At 54.2% G+C, this 14,207-nt stretch overlaps 1 protein-coding gene across 2 annotated transcripts; it reads left to right on the forward strand.

The window, feature by feature from the left end:
* The first annotated feature begins 855 nt into the window (after nucleotides 1-855).
* Aars2 (alanyl-tRNA synthetase 2, mitochondrial) lies at nucleotides 856-12,557 on the forward strand. 2 transcript variants are annotated; one of them, XM_047558005.1, is made up of 22 exons: nucleotides 856-1,119; nucleotides 2,102-2,293; nucleotides 2,841-2,986; nucleotides 3,196-3,363; nucleotides 3,833-4,022; nucleotides 5,808-5,953; nucleotides 6,151-6,259; nucleotides 6,575-6,613; nucleotides 6,712-6,823; nucleotides 7,288-7,421; nucleotides 7,877-8,021; nucleotides 8,231-8,403; nucleotides 8,525-8,638; nucleotides 8,738-8,878; nucleotides 9,493-9,630; nucleotides 9,731-9,840; nucleotides 9,990-10,098; nucleotides 10,375-10,497; nucleotides 10,729-10,839; nucleotides 11,401-11,484; nucleotides 11,600-11,710; nucleotides 12,135-12,557. In XM_047558005.1, the coding sequence occupies exons 1-22, from the start codon at nucleotides 877-879 to the stop codon at nucleotides 12,375-12,377; spliced, it is 3,081 nt and encodes a 1,026-aa protein (XP_047413961.1). In that variant the 5' UTR covers nucleotides 856-876; the 3' UTR covers nucleotides 12,378-12,557. The 2 variants fall into 2 exon arrangements, with proteins under 2 accessions (XP_047413961.1, XP_047413962.1); XM_047558006.1 differs by having other exon boundaries at nucleotides 3,878-4,022.
* The last annotated feature ends 1,650 nt before the right edge of the window (nucleotides 12,558-14,207 follow it).

Genomic DNA, 14,207 nt, shown 5'->3' on the forward strand with positions numbered 1-14,207 from the left:
TGGCTACACCCACAAGGATCTGTGTTGGCCTCACAGTCACAGCTGTTACTATGGAGAGAAAGACACAAGGGGAGGTGGGGCAGGTGTCTCCTGCCCTAAAGCAAAATATACAAAACTCCAGGGAATCTGGGAGCCTATGGAGATCAATCTCTGCAGCTTTCAGCCAACAGCTTCGTTCAGACCTGGCGACCTGGATTCTCTCTTATCCCCCAGCAAATTAAAAGACCAAATGTTATTAAGCAATTAATAATGAAGCAGATGCTGTTTGGCTTCTGTGTCTCTGACAGAAACCTGCTCCAAAAGGCCTACTTCAGTCTCTAAGGGAAAAATGACTATCTCCAATGCCAAGGGCAAAGGGAACTAGCAAGTGTCTAGAACAGTGCCTGGCATATAGTGATATTCAATGCCCCTCAGATGAATGCTGTTATCTTCTTAGCATTCTCTACCTTCTTCCCTCAGCCTGGAAAAACACACAGCACACACACAGGCGAAACTGCGTTCACACCTCTTCACTGTAACTCCATTCATAACCTTGCAAAATCAATAAGCATAACAACTACTGCTAGAATATAGATTTTAGAGGACTGGGCATTTTATTAATGTTGTTACTAATGTACCTAAGCGCCTAAATCAATGACTAACACATAGGAGGAGAGCTCTTCATGAATATTTGTTCAATACTAAGTGAATCGAGGGCCTGCTGTGTGCCAGGCGCTGTGCTCTCCGACTTCTGCCAGCGTCCCCTTCCTTTCCAACCACTTCCATCCGCGGCAGAAGCTGTCCTGAGTCCTCCCGTCGTCAGGGGCCGCTGTAGGAAACGCACTGATTCCTTTCACGTCACTCTTTGATCCCGTGAGGCCGCTGCCCAGAGTTACGATGGCTGCGCCGGTGGCAGCTGTAGCCCGGCGGCTGCGGCGGCCCATTCGAAGGTCGCCCGCATTGCAGGACCCCAGCCGTCGGCCGGCCTCCACCGAGCCGCCTCCAGCCCAGAGCTCCGCGGTGAGGGACGCCTTCCTGAGCTTCTTCCGGGATCGCCACGGCCACCGACTGGTGCCCTCGGCCTCCGTGCGGCCCCGCGGCGACCCCAGTCTGCTGTTTGTCAACGCCGGCATGAACCAGGTGGGGGCGGAGCTGTACTCATCGGGGGCGGAGTTCGTCAGTTTTCCGGAGAAGGCGCTGCGAGATTGGGCAAAAGAAGTGAGGGGTGGAGCTCACAGCTTCGAGAGAAAGGGGGCGGAGCGTAGTTGGATGAACCGATTGGGGGCGGAGCTCAGGCCTAGTTAGGGTTTGGAGAGGACCTGACTGGACTTCCGGTCAGGGATGGAGTTTTAGGTCCCAGAATAGCAGGTGTGGAGTCCAGCGGGGCTCTGAGTAAAGATAACTTGTCCATTAAATAATGTTTATTGAGCACCAAGTGTGTTCTAGGTAACTGCATTTTCTAAGTGTTTGATTTTGAGCAAGCATTTACTCTCTCTAGACTTTGTTGTTCTCATCTATAATTTGAAGATGGGGTGGAAGGTTTACCTTAAAAGCCTACTAAATGCTGATAGTTTGGACAGTGCCCAGAACCGTTTGGGTTTTGTTTGCTTTGGAACTGAGAATTGAACCCAGGGGTGTTTACTGCTGAGTTACATCCCCAGCCCTTTTTATTTTTCATTTTGAGACAAAGGCCTCCTTAAGTTGCTTAGGGCCCTTCTAAATTGCTGAGGCTGGTCTTGAACTTGTGATCCTCCTGCCTCCACCTCCCGAGTCGCTGGGATTACAGGCATGCGCCACCACACCTGGCCTGTGATCAGTTTTGTTCCCTTAAGTTACTGAATGTGTTTGAAGAAGCTAAGATGAAGGCACCACCTTTCAGTGCACTGTCTCCAGCCACCAATACATTTATCCTTCTTGATTATTTCACTAGCAGAGGGTCTCTGGCTCTGCCTCACACACACCAGAGATGGCTGCCACAGGCCCCCCAGGTTGTCTCCCTAAGCCAAGACCACACTATACTCTAGGGTCACAATCGGCCTTCAGGCAGAACAGCCATTGCTATATCTTCTCTCCACTTTTCCCTCTGAGGAGATAACTGCCTTCTCCCTTCACGTGCTTCTAGTTCAAGCCCATCTTCCTGGGCACTGTGGATCCTCGAAGTGAGATGGCAGGCTTCCGGCGTGTAACCAACAGCCAAAAATGTGTGCGAGCTGGAGGACGCCATAACGATCTGGAAGATGTGGGTCGAGACCTTTCCCATCATACCTTCTTTGAGATGCTTGGAAATTGGGCCTTTGGAGGTGAATATTTTAAGGTGAGTCACCAGGGAACTCTGGAGTTAAGAAAGGATCAGAGATCAGTCAAGAAGGGGGCCGCCCCGGCTGCTTAGCCAGGGCCTCATACTAGATACAGAGGCAAAGTGCTAGGTGAGCATGTATAATAGGGCCATATCTCACTTACCTAATTGGATCGTTAAGTCCCTAGAGGGCAGGGACTGAACCTCCTGTCTAATGGATTTTTAAGTTATTGTATGAATAAATGGTCAGACAGCAATGTTAAGGTGCTAACTGGAATTAAAGGTCACCCCAGAGCAGGGTGGGTAGAGGATTTCATGGAAAAGGCGGGATTCATTTTTAGAACTTGAAAGAAGGTAAGCAGACGAACCAGGAAACTTTCTGGGCAGGAAAAAACAAAAAAACTTCAGAGGCAGAAATGGTCTTGGTTTATTCCAGAAACAAGGTAGGCAATGGAAATGGTTTTGTCTTTACCTAAGACCTGAACTCATGTGGCTTGGTTGGCACATATGTGGGGCCTCCCTGTCACCCACCTTCCCCTTCCCCCCTTCCTGGTTTCCTGTGCAGGCAGAGGCTTGCAGCATGGCCTGGGAACTGCTGACTCAGGTCTACAGGATTCCTAAGGACAGGCTTTGGGTCTCCTACTTTGGTGGTGATCCCAAAACAGGACTGGACCCAGACCTGGAGAGCAGGGACATCTGGCTCAGCTTAGGGTAAGTCAGTCCCCTCTTTATATTCACTTCTGGAGGGCAGGTAAACTGGAAAACAGAGACTGCCAGCACAGGTCCTTAGTCTCAGCACATACCAGGGTCAGCCCTGTTCCTCTTGCCGAGCTGGGACTTGGAGGAGGGAGTCTCATGACAAAAGTGCCCCAGCTTCTGAATCTGTCTGTCTCCCACCACTTACCTGGCTTTCTCCCCAGGGTGCCTGCCAACCGTGTGCTTTCCTTTGGACCACAAGAGAACTTCTGGGAGATGGGAGACACGGGCCCTTGTGGGCCCTGTACTGAGATCCACTACGACCTGGCTGGTGGAGTGGGAGCCCCTGAGCTGGTAGAACTTTGGAATCTGGTCTTCATGCAGCACAACAGGTAATGGGGTGCTGAAGCAGGGGGAGAATTCCTGCCTAGAGGTAAAAAAGGAGGCAGTCAGAAGAATGATCTGCTTTTTACAAAAACAAATACTCACTCAGTATATATCAGGCATATCTTTAAACACTTTTCAGGTAATGACTGATTTAATCCTAGTCTTTGTCTATGACAATTTAAACCAGTCTCTGACCTGCTAAGATGCAATGGAGTTGAACTTGATGCTCTCTAAGATTTTCTTCTAGTCTTGACATGTCTCTCTAAGGGCAAAGAATTCTGCCCTAGTAGGTGATTTGGGTCTAGGCAAAGGCCCAGGCAAGGGTGAAGGTAGAGTTAGTCTAAGAAAGGACAGGACCCAAGGCCATTGTCCTGTCCCATTGGGCAGCGGTGGGGTGTGGTGGGAGGAGGAACCATCCTGCTCCTCATCGACCCCCTTGGACTTCTTGTTACTCCACCTGGGCATCTCCCTCGGACCTGTATCCTGGTTAGCCTCACCTTGTACACCTTCCCTGGTCAGAGAGGCAGATGGAAGCCTACAGCCCCTGCCCCAGCGACACGTGGACACAGGAATGGGCCTGGAAAGGCTGGTGGCTGTGCTGCAGGGCAGGCACTCCACTTATGACACCGACCTCTTTTCCCCGCTTCTCAACGCCATTCACCAGGTGAGCCTTCCTCTGCCCTTCCGGAAGCTCTCTGACCCGCCCGTCATTAGCACTCAGCCCCCTGGCTTTTCATCTTTGTTGAGAATTCAGAGTATTTCCAGCATATGGGGACAGTAACCAGCTGAGAATCCTAGGGTTTCAAACACAAGGCTAGGGTTCATTGTTACTCGATGTTGCTTCTAACTCCTTCCTTCATTCATTCAAAAACTGTGAGTTGAGTGCCTACTTTGTGTTGAGTCCTGTATGCTTGGTACAGAGGATATAGCTGTAAACAGACAGGAGATGGTGGCGCTTACCCACTAGTAGGAAAGGCAGACAATAAATATGTGAAAGAACAAGATTCTAGGTTACAAATTGTAAACAGGCAATAAACATAGCTGATAGTAACCAAGGGGAGTACCAAGGAATATTAAACGAGGTATGTGGAGAAGGCTCACCAGAGATGACCTCTGAACTGAAACCTAAAAAAGGAGTCAGCCACAGGAAGCTTATTCCAGGCTGAGGGTACCAAGTCCCTGAGACAGGAAAGGGTTTGACATGTACCAGGAACCAAAGGCAGCCAGCCTACTAAAGTAGAATCACAGAAAATGTTACTGGCCACATGTCAGTTAGCTTTTGCTGTATAATAAACTACCCAAATATTCCATGACTTATGACTACCATTTAGCTCATGAGTCTGAGGCAGGCTGTTTGGTGGCTTAACTGGGAAATTCTTTTGGTCTCGTGTGGGGTCACCATACCTCTGTGCTCAGTTATGAGACAGCTCTGTTCTGGGGGTTAGCTGGCTTCCAGTTGGTGTGAGTAGGCTCTGTGTCCATCATCATCCAGCTGGCTAGCCCGGGCTTGTTCACATCACAACTCAGCAAGGTTCCAAGAAGGAAAGCAGAAGTGTAGGCTTTCGAGAGTGTTCTTTTCACTATGTTCCATTGGCCAGAGCAAGTCACAAGGCCAACCTCAGACTTGAATGGAGAAATAGATTCTATCCCTCCATGGGAAGCAGCTGTAGTTTCATCACAAAGCACCATGTGCTCAGGAAAGGAAAGCAGGAATCAAATCTCATGAGGCCTTGAAGTCCAAAGTGAGGCTTTTATTCCACCCGTGGCGAAAAGGACTGGGGCGTGGGGTGATGGGTCCCAGATACACTTCTGAAAGGCCACTCCTGTGGCTGTGTGGAGTGTGGGCTGAAGGGTAATAAGAGTACTAGCCAAGAGACCTGTTGGGAGGCCATTAGCAGGCGAGGCAAGAGACTGTAGAGCAGAGCGAAGGCGGGAGCTCTCATGGAAGAAAAGGACCCACTGAGGGATCAGATGGGGAGGGGCAGGGTTACTGACTTGAGCAGCAGTGAGTGACAGGGCTGTTATTGACATGATGAAGCTGGGGAAGAGGGTGAATCCAGCGAGGACTCCCATGTGTAGAAAGTGTCAGACAGGCCTGCTCAGATGTCAGATCTGCTCCCGATGAGTTCTGTGGCCTGTGTCCCTTAGCTCTTCTGGGCCTCAGTTTTCTCACTTTAAAGGAAGGATAATAATACCTCTTGAACAGGGCTGTTTGGGGGATGCATCATATTTCAAGGAGGCACCCAGTTCTGAGAATAGAAATTCAGCAGGTGATCACACCATCACCATCGTTAGTGCTGGCTGTGAGCCCATGTGGGCAGCTTCTCCAGAAGCTCATTCTGGAGGTGGTTGACTTTGGGGCTGAGCGCCGATGCTCTAGAATCAGTGAAGACATCCACCCAGCCAGATTAGGCAGGGCCAACAGCTTGTCTCCTCTCCTGCTTTCCAGGGCTGTGGGGCACCCCCTTACTCAGGCCGGGTAGGAGCAGCAGACGAGGGACACATAGACACAGCATACCGCGTGGTGGCTGACCACATCCGCACACTCAGTGTCTGCATCGCCGATGGTGTCGCCCCAGGAATGTCAGGTGCCCCGTGAGTGTGGAAAGGCGCCACAGAGTGGCAGGAGCTGCTGGGGGCTGCAGGGCAAGGAGGGAGGACATGGAGCAGTGGGTCGGGTCGAGAGCACAGGACGAATGGGGGAAGGGAGAGGGCTTTGGGGTGGACCCCACTCTCCATACTGCCAGTCAGGGGCTGCTGGGGGCTCATATCTGAGTTCTGAACCCCTCTAGGCTGGTTCTTCGTCGGATTCTTCGTCGAGCCGTGCGGTTTTCCACCGAGGTCTTACGGGCGCCGCCTGGCTTCCTGGGCAGCTTGGTGCCCGTGGTGGTGGAGATGCTGGTAAGGCCTCCCTGGCCCTGGAAGACCCTACCACCCTGGGCACCCAGGGTTCCTCACCCTAGATGTCCAGCCCAGCATCCTCTCTGCCACACTTGCTTACAAGAGGCAGGAGGTTGCAGGAGGCTCCTGGCCCAGGCCACTGAGCTCGGACATTATGACTCCCTTCTGCCTCCAGCCCTAGGACAACCAGTTGCCTATATGGGTCCCTTCCCCTGTTCCTCAGGGCGCTTGAGCCTCTGGGCCAGGGGTCCTCAGGGAGGCCCGGGGTGGGCTGGCTGCCCATCATGCCTCCTCAGCCCTCTCCACCTTCCCTAGGGAAACACTTATCCTGAACTGCAGAAGAACTCAGCCCAGGTACTAGATTTGGGTGGGGAGGGAGGGACTGATGGGAGAGTGTGGAGAGAGGTCCTCCCTCCAAGGAGACCAGCTCCACTCTTGTCCTGCCTGTTCAGATAGCCAACCTGGTATCAGAGGACGAGGCAGCCTTCCTGGCCTCCCTGCAGCGGGGCCGGCAGATCATTGATCGGACTCTGAGGCGCCTGGGGCCTTCTGATTTGTTCCCTGGTAAGTGGGGTACCTCGCCAGAATGTGAGCAGTTCCCCGACACTCCGAGGTGGGGAGAGGAGGGAGCTGTGGGCCAGTCCTGTGTCTCCTGTCCACATCGTGCTTCCCCTATGCCTCCTTCCCTGTCCTCCCAGCACCCGAACCCATCCTGCTTCTCCCTCCTCTGCACTACCCATCCAGCCCTGCCCCGTGTCCCTGTGATCCAAGGTGGCCTGCATGCTCAGGCCGAGCTTCCCCACTCCTCTAAATATCCCATCTCTTGATGGGATATTGAAGCCTTGAAGATGAAGCTTGAAGGTGACCCCTCACCTGGGAGTCTCTCGTGTGGGGAGGGAGCACTCGTGCTTGGCACATGGTTATCCCTGTGCTTAGAAAAGCCCTGGCCCCTTACTTCTCCCTCAGGTCTCTCCCCTTCCTTTGTCTTACCCCATCCCTCCTCAACACTGTGTCCTCCTTCCTCAAAGCCCAAGTGGCCTGGTCCTTGTCACTGTCTGGCGACCTGGGGCTCCCCCTGGACCTGGTAGAGCTGATGCTGGAGGAGAAGGGGGTGAAGCTGGACTCTGCTGGGCTGGAACGACTGGCCCAGGAGGAGGCCCAGGTACAGGCTGGGGCACCCCTGTTCTGGGTTGTTTTAGGACATGTCAACCTCTTCCCCAGCCCTGAGTTCCTGGGGCTAGAGCTATAGCTATTGAGAAGAATCTAGATGCTTAGAGTCTGTCCCTTACCCATGGCAATGATGGAACAGAAACCTCGGCCCTGCTCAGAACCTAGGGAGAAGAACACTAGTTGGCAGTGAGCTGGACAGAGAATCAGAAGAGGAGAGGCCAGCACAGGGTCCTAGAGAGGAGGCCTCCAGGGGTGGTGGGTAGGGAGGCCTGAACCCAGGGAGCCTGCATGAGGGAGGGTCCACCAGTCAGCCCAGGTCTCTAGCAGCCATCCAAGCCCTGAGGTCTTATTCAAGAGGGGGGCTGCAGAGTCCATGGGACAGGACTCTTCACGGCTCAAGCCCCATGGTGTTCTCTGTACCCATTTCTTACATGCACCATCCTGCAGTACCGGGCACGGCACACGGAGCCAGAGCAAGAGCAGGGGCTGCACCTCAACATCCATGCACTGGGGGAGCTGCAGCGCCAAGGGGTGCCCCGCACTGATGACAGCCCCAAGTACAGCTACTCCCTGCAGCCTGGCGGGGGTTATGGTGAGAGCTTGGGCCCAGGCAGGTGGCCACAAACTTGCCTAACCATGATTGGGAAGGACATCTAAGATGATGGCTCCCAGCCCTTGTGCATTCCCCAGGCTAGCCACCAGGGGTCGCTGCAATCCCGACGGGGTGCCTGCTGGCCTCAAGTCACACACCCACATCCCCAGCCCCTGCCTACCACAGATAACCCTTCTGCACCCTGGCAGAGTTTGGCACCTGTGAGGCCCAGGTGTTGCGGCTATACGCAGAGAATGGGACAGCCGTGGATTCCGTGGGGGCAGGCCAGCGCTGTGGCTTCCTCTTGGACAGGACCAACTTCTATGCTGAACAGGGGGGTCAGGCTTCCGACCGTGGCTACCTGGTGCGGGCAGGACAGCAGGTGAGTGTTCCCCATCCCAGGCTAACTACTGTGGAGGTCAAAATCAGCCTGGATAGGGGCAAAAGGGAGGGAGAAGATGACAAGCAGTTACTCCAGCATCTTGGCCCTGCCTTCCCCTCAGGATGTGCTGTTTCCTGTGGCCCGGGCCCAAGTCTATGGGGGCTTTATCCTGCATGAGGCAGTGGCCCCTGAATGCCTGCAGGTGGGAGACCAGGTGCAGCTGCATGTGGATAAGGTAAGGACCCCACTCCAGTTATGCTCAATATCCTGTGACCCCTTCAACCTCCCCACACCCCATCCTCACCCAGGACCCTGGATGACAAAAGCATTACAGGCCTGGCGTCTGGGCTGCATGGAGAAGCACACGGCCACCCACCTCCTGAACTGGGCACTGCGTCAGACCTTGGGCCCCAACACAGAGCAGCGGGGCTCCCATCTCAACCCAGAACGACTGCGCTTTGATGTGGCCACCCAGGTGAGCCAGGCACAGAAAGACAACCTTCTTGCTTAAGAGCCAGTCTAGTGTGCCAGGGTTGACCAGACCGGGCAGTGGGCCTCTCCCAGCTCTGATGTTGGGTTCTGAAGACCCTGCAGCTGGGGACAGCCCCTTCCCCTCCAGCCACCCACCTGCCCTGTTACTGCTGTCACCCTAGCCATTCTTGCTTAAACTGGGCTGCCTTTTCTCTTCTCTGCTCACTACCCGCTCTGTACACAGCTGCTCTGACCCTTCCACAGGATGCACTCATTGACTACTCCCAATCCTGCTTGCTGATCCCTGCAGCAGCCCATCCATATTTCTTCCTTTTGGGCCTGCTGTTGTAAGCCCCCTGAGGACAGAGTTTCCTTTTTACTATTTTCATCAATTTTTGGTGCCCAGTGAAAGGGCTTCAGCTTCCACTAGGCCCAACTCCCAGGTGGCTTTCTAAGGAAAAGAATTGTTTCTCTACCAATATTTATCGAGTACCTACTCTGTGCCAGCCACCATCGTAGAACCTGGGGATAGTTCAGTGAATGTTGACTGCCCCTAATGCATCAGTTACAAGGATAAGGCTAATGTCTGTTTCCATGCCATTTCCCTCCATCCTCCAGGGCCCACTGACCCCAGAGCAGCTACGGAGAGTAGAAGATACTGTCCGGGAAGCTGTGGCGCAGGATGAGGCAGTCTACATGGAGGAAGTGCCCCTGGCACTCACTGCCCACATCCCTGGCCTGCGCTCTCTGGATGAGGTCAGTGGGTGGAGATAGCCTGCTCCCTTCAGGCGTACCCAGAAGGCTTCTTCTTTGTTCTTTACAGGCAATTACAGGCCTGTCCCCTCTTAACCCTCAGATATACCCAGACCCTGTGCGGGTGGTATCAGTGGGAGTGCCCGTGGCCCGTGCATTGGACCCTGCCTGCCAGGCTGCCCTGAAAACCTCTGTGGAGCTGTGCTGTGGGACGTGAGTCACTCCTCTGCTGCCCTGATCCTGGGGCCTAGATCTTTCCCTTTCCATGGTTTTTGGAGCACCAGATCCCAGCTTGGGGCTCAGGCTTCTCCCTTCTCTCCAATAATCCCCTCTGACTTTGTCCTTCCTCCTCCTGCCCACAGGCACCTGCTGTGCACAGGGGATGTAGGGGACCTGGTTATCACTGGGGAGCAGCAGCTTGCCAAGGGTACCACCCGTCTGCTGGCTGTCACTGGGGAGCAGGCCAAGCAGGTGAGCACACCCGTAGGCCCAGGAGACTTCCAGGTGTCCAGACTTCCAGATAGGAGGGCAGGGGACACACACACACAGCCAACACTGCTGGGCTCAGGAATGCCAAGCAGTGAAGCCAGTGTTCATATGTGCACACTGGTGTGGCCATGCCAGTGCTATCATCTTGATTAATCCTGGCTATTGAACTTTTCTAATTTGACCTTGACCAGCTCCAAGCCCTGTCCTAGGGAAGTGAGAGTAAGCTTGGAAACTGACCATTCTGTCCCCTCTCTGCAGGCTCGAGAAGTGGGTCAGAGCCTCGCCCAGGAGGTGGAAGCAGCCACAGAGCGACTGAGTCGGGGCACCCAGGACCTGGGGGAGGCTCAGCGGCTATCCAAGGACATGGGACGACTGACTGAGGTAGGGGCTACCCCCATAATGGAGCTGTTTCGAACCCTCTTTTGGTCCTGTTCCCTCCCCGACTCTTCCGTGGACCCTTTAGGTCTCTACCTAGTACTTCAGTAGGTTTGGGCTCCAGCTGGCCCAGATGTTTATCCACAGGGTGGGTCTGGTGTCTGCCCTGACCCTGCTGTTCCCTGCCTCAGAGGCCGTGGCTCAGGCAAAAAGCAAAATGATACACTTTGGCCACAGGCTGTGGACACTGCCATGATGCCCCAGTGGCAGCGACGGGAGCTTCAGGCCACATTGAAGGTGCTGCAGCGGCGCGCCAACACAGCCATCCGTAAGCTGGGGATGGGCCAGGTAAGGGGGTGACCTCGCCCCTGTGCTCAGAGGCACTCCAGCATGAACCCCAAGAGGCCGTCCCCTAAAGGGCTGGGGCAGCGGGGGCAAGGGGTGAGGGGCCTGTAACAGCTTCTCCCTTCACCTCCAGCTAGGAGCCATCTCAAGCTATTTCCCTACTTTTTTTTCTGCCAAACTGTCTCTTCCCCAACTTTTCCTCCAGGAAACTTCCTACCTTGATTAATGCCATTCAACCCGTATTTGATGGTCCGTCCCCTCCTGGTCCATCTGTGCTCCAGCCTTCCTCCTGTCACCTTCAGTGACTTACTTTTGGGGGCCTGGAGCTATGATGAAAGGGAGGAGCCAAGGCAGGTGGGGAAGGACAAAGGTGGAACCCAAAAGACAAGGACATCCTTGGCAGAGCCCCTCCCACCAACACCACTCAGAACTGATGACCTTCACTGAGGGAGGGCACAGAAGAAGCCCTCTGGGGATCGCTGGACGGGGGCTCACTTCTAAGTGGGGAATAATGGGAAATCCGGCTCTCAGCCTGACCCCTTTACTGTCCTCCCTGCTCCACAGGCTGCAAAGAAATCTGAGGAGCTGCTGAAGCGGCACTCAAAGGGGCCTCTGATTGTGGACACAGTCTCCACTGAGTCCTTATCAGTGAGTGCTGGCACCGGGCAGGGGGCTACCTCAGTGTCGGGGGAGGACAAAGGCCTGGCTGGGAGGCATCTGGGAGTCTAGGAAGCTATGCAGTGCCCGTGTCCTCACTCACCAGGTGCTGGTGAAGGTGGTGCGACAGCTGTGCGCGCGGGCCCCCAGCACATCCGTGCTCCTTCTCAGCCCCCAGCCAGTGGGCAGTGTGCTGTGTGCCTGCCAGGTGGCCCAGGTAAGGGAGCAGGAGAGCACCCTAGCCCTGGCAGCTCCTGTCCAGCTCTCTAATTCTGTGTCTTTTATTCCTGTCAGACAAGAAGGCCAGGGCTGGCTGGGTGGAGGTGACCCAGTGGACATCCCAGAATGAACATAGGGCAGTTTCCTTCCCCTAAAGATAGCCTTTCCTGCCCCAGAAGAAATTGCGACTCCCTGATTCCCACCCTCCCAGGCCTCACTTCCCCACCACAAGTCCCAGATGCTCATCAACCTCTGCACACATTCCCAGCCAAGCACTTTTCCTGTCACCTCACCAACTGCCCCACTATGTGCCCAGCTAGAGAAGGGCTGTGACCCCTGAGATACCACTCTTGCAGGTCCTCTGCATGCATGCTGGCGGTGAGGCTGCTGTGCATCCCTTCCCCTTCTGATTCTGTCCACAGGGTGCCACGCCCACCTTCACAGCAGAGGAGTGGGCGCTGGCTGTGTGCAGCCACATGGGGGGCAAGGCCTGGGGCTCTCGCGTAGTGGCCCAGGGCACTGGAAGCACTGCTGACCTGGAAGCTGCCCTCAGGACAGCCCGAACCTACGCCCTTAACCAGCTCCAACCTGGGTCCACCCAGGAACCCACGTGGACTAAAGGCACGCAGCTGGCACACTCAGAGGGCCAGCAGAACCTCCAGTAAGCTGAAGCAGAGGACCAAAGGCTGGAGGCTGAGTAGCTGAGCTGCTTTGGGCCACCTGGTCTGGTCCCTACATGATACAAGGAGACGTGGGTTAGGGGAAGCAGAAGTGGGCCCAGGACACCGTCCCCGCCCAGTGTGAAGACACGAGCTATTGTGGTTGTAATTGTTTATTAAAAAGTACTTCACAAAGGATAGGAAGCTCTGGAAGATTCTACTTAAAAAAATTTCCTTTCCAGCATGGCATGGGTGCCCTATCACTAGTCTGACCTCTTACACAGAGCAGAAAGGCCAGCAGAACCCAAATCTGGACCATCCTCATCCCCAGAGTGCTCAGACAGGTTCTGCATGCTGGGCTTAGCTGGGTACCAACAAAGGGCTCCCTGGTTACCAAGAACTAAAAGTGTCATGTGAAAATCATGACAGCAGAGCCAACCCTCCCTTTTAATTAAGGCCCTGCTGATTTGTTGATACACTGAGCAACGGGTACTGCTCTATCGCTAAGACTGTGGCAAGCACCAGACAGTTTCTGCTTGGAAGTAAATTCAGACTTGCTTTTAGTGGGAGAAAAAAGCAAGAAAGAGAAAGAAGAGCCAGGTACAGTGACACAGGCCTGTAATCCCAGCTTGTCAGAAGGTTTAGGTAGGAGGAAGGCAAGTTTGAGGCCAGCCTGAGCAATTTAGTGAGACCCTATAACAAAATAAAAAGGGTTGGGGATGTAGCTCAGAGTTGGAGCACTTGCTGGCATGGGTGAGTCCCCGAGTTCAATCCCAGCACAGAAAAAAATGAAGAGGGTATCAGACAGTGATGAAAACTAAAGTGAGACGAGGTCAGGAGGGTGGGGTGGCATCCGAGCTGGGAGCAGGAGGTGAGAGTGTGATCCTCACAGAAATCTGAGGGAAAAGTGTTCCAGGCTGGGAACAGCCTGCACAGGGCCCTCCAGTGGGGTCAAGAGGCCCATGCCACTGAGCAGGGAGCTAGGACAGAGGTAGGTGAGGGATCAGAGAGAGATGGGGGTCAGGCTTTTTAGAACAAGTTACACAGGGCCTGCCCCAGCCTGAGCAGAAGCAAACAGGAAGCTGAGATCTGTGCTCAGAGCAGCAGGAGGTCAAGGGCTGAAGGGAGGTCCTCCTCCCCTGCCAGAATAAGTCCACCCAGCTCTGAGCCAAGCACTAGAACTCTGCTGGTTCCCAAATCCTGTTGCAAGATGAAAAAAAGAACCTCTGTGGACTGATCTTCAGAGCCGGGGTCCCCTGGCTACCAAGTTCTAGGGTTGTCTAGTTTTTAAAAAAAAGTGTTGGAACACAGGAGCATCATTGCTTGCAGTGCCTCATTCTGATTGAGGCCTGATGATTTGTGGGTAAGTCAATGCAGGGCTTGAAGGGGCCTGCAGCCCTGGTGTCTGACCTTGAACTGCATAGCTGTACCTCAGGAATGGCGGCTGCTCCTGTTCAGTGGTGCTCTCCACCGGCCCAGCTCCTCCCTGGGCACTACCGGGAGCTGTGTACTCCCATTTTATTGATGAGTCATTGGAGCGTCTGAGATATTTACCCAAGGTAACCAAGTGGTAGTAATCCAGAGCTGAAATTAAAACCAAGCTCTGCCTTCATGAGACAACGCCCGCCCCTCCACCCAGGCTGCCTCTCCTCTCCAGAAGGATTTCTTTTTTAATAGCCACCCCCCTGGAGATCAGGGACACCTACCACATCCTGTCACTCAGCGCTGGATGTGGCGCTGGCACCCAACTTGGGGCTGTGAAGGCCTGGACCCTTTCTGTCTCTAGCACCCTATTTACATCTTGGAGAAAGGTGTGGGTCAGTAGGAGGCCTCAGG

This window comes from Sciurus carolinensis, chromosome 7 (assembly GCF_902686445.1).
Source record: "Sciurus carolinensis chromosome 7, mSciCar1.2, whole genome shotgun sequence".
In the NCBI taxonomy this organism is placed as follows: domain Eukaryota; kingdom Metazoa; phylum Chordata; class Mammalia; order Rodentia; family Sciuridae; genus Sciurus; species Sciurus carolinensis.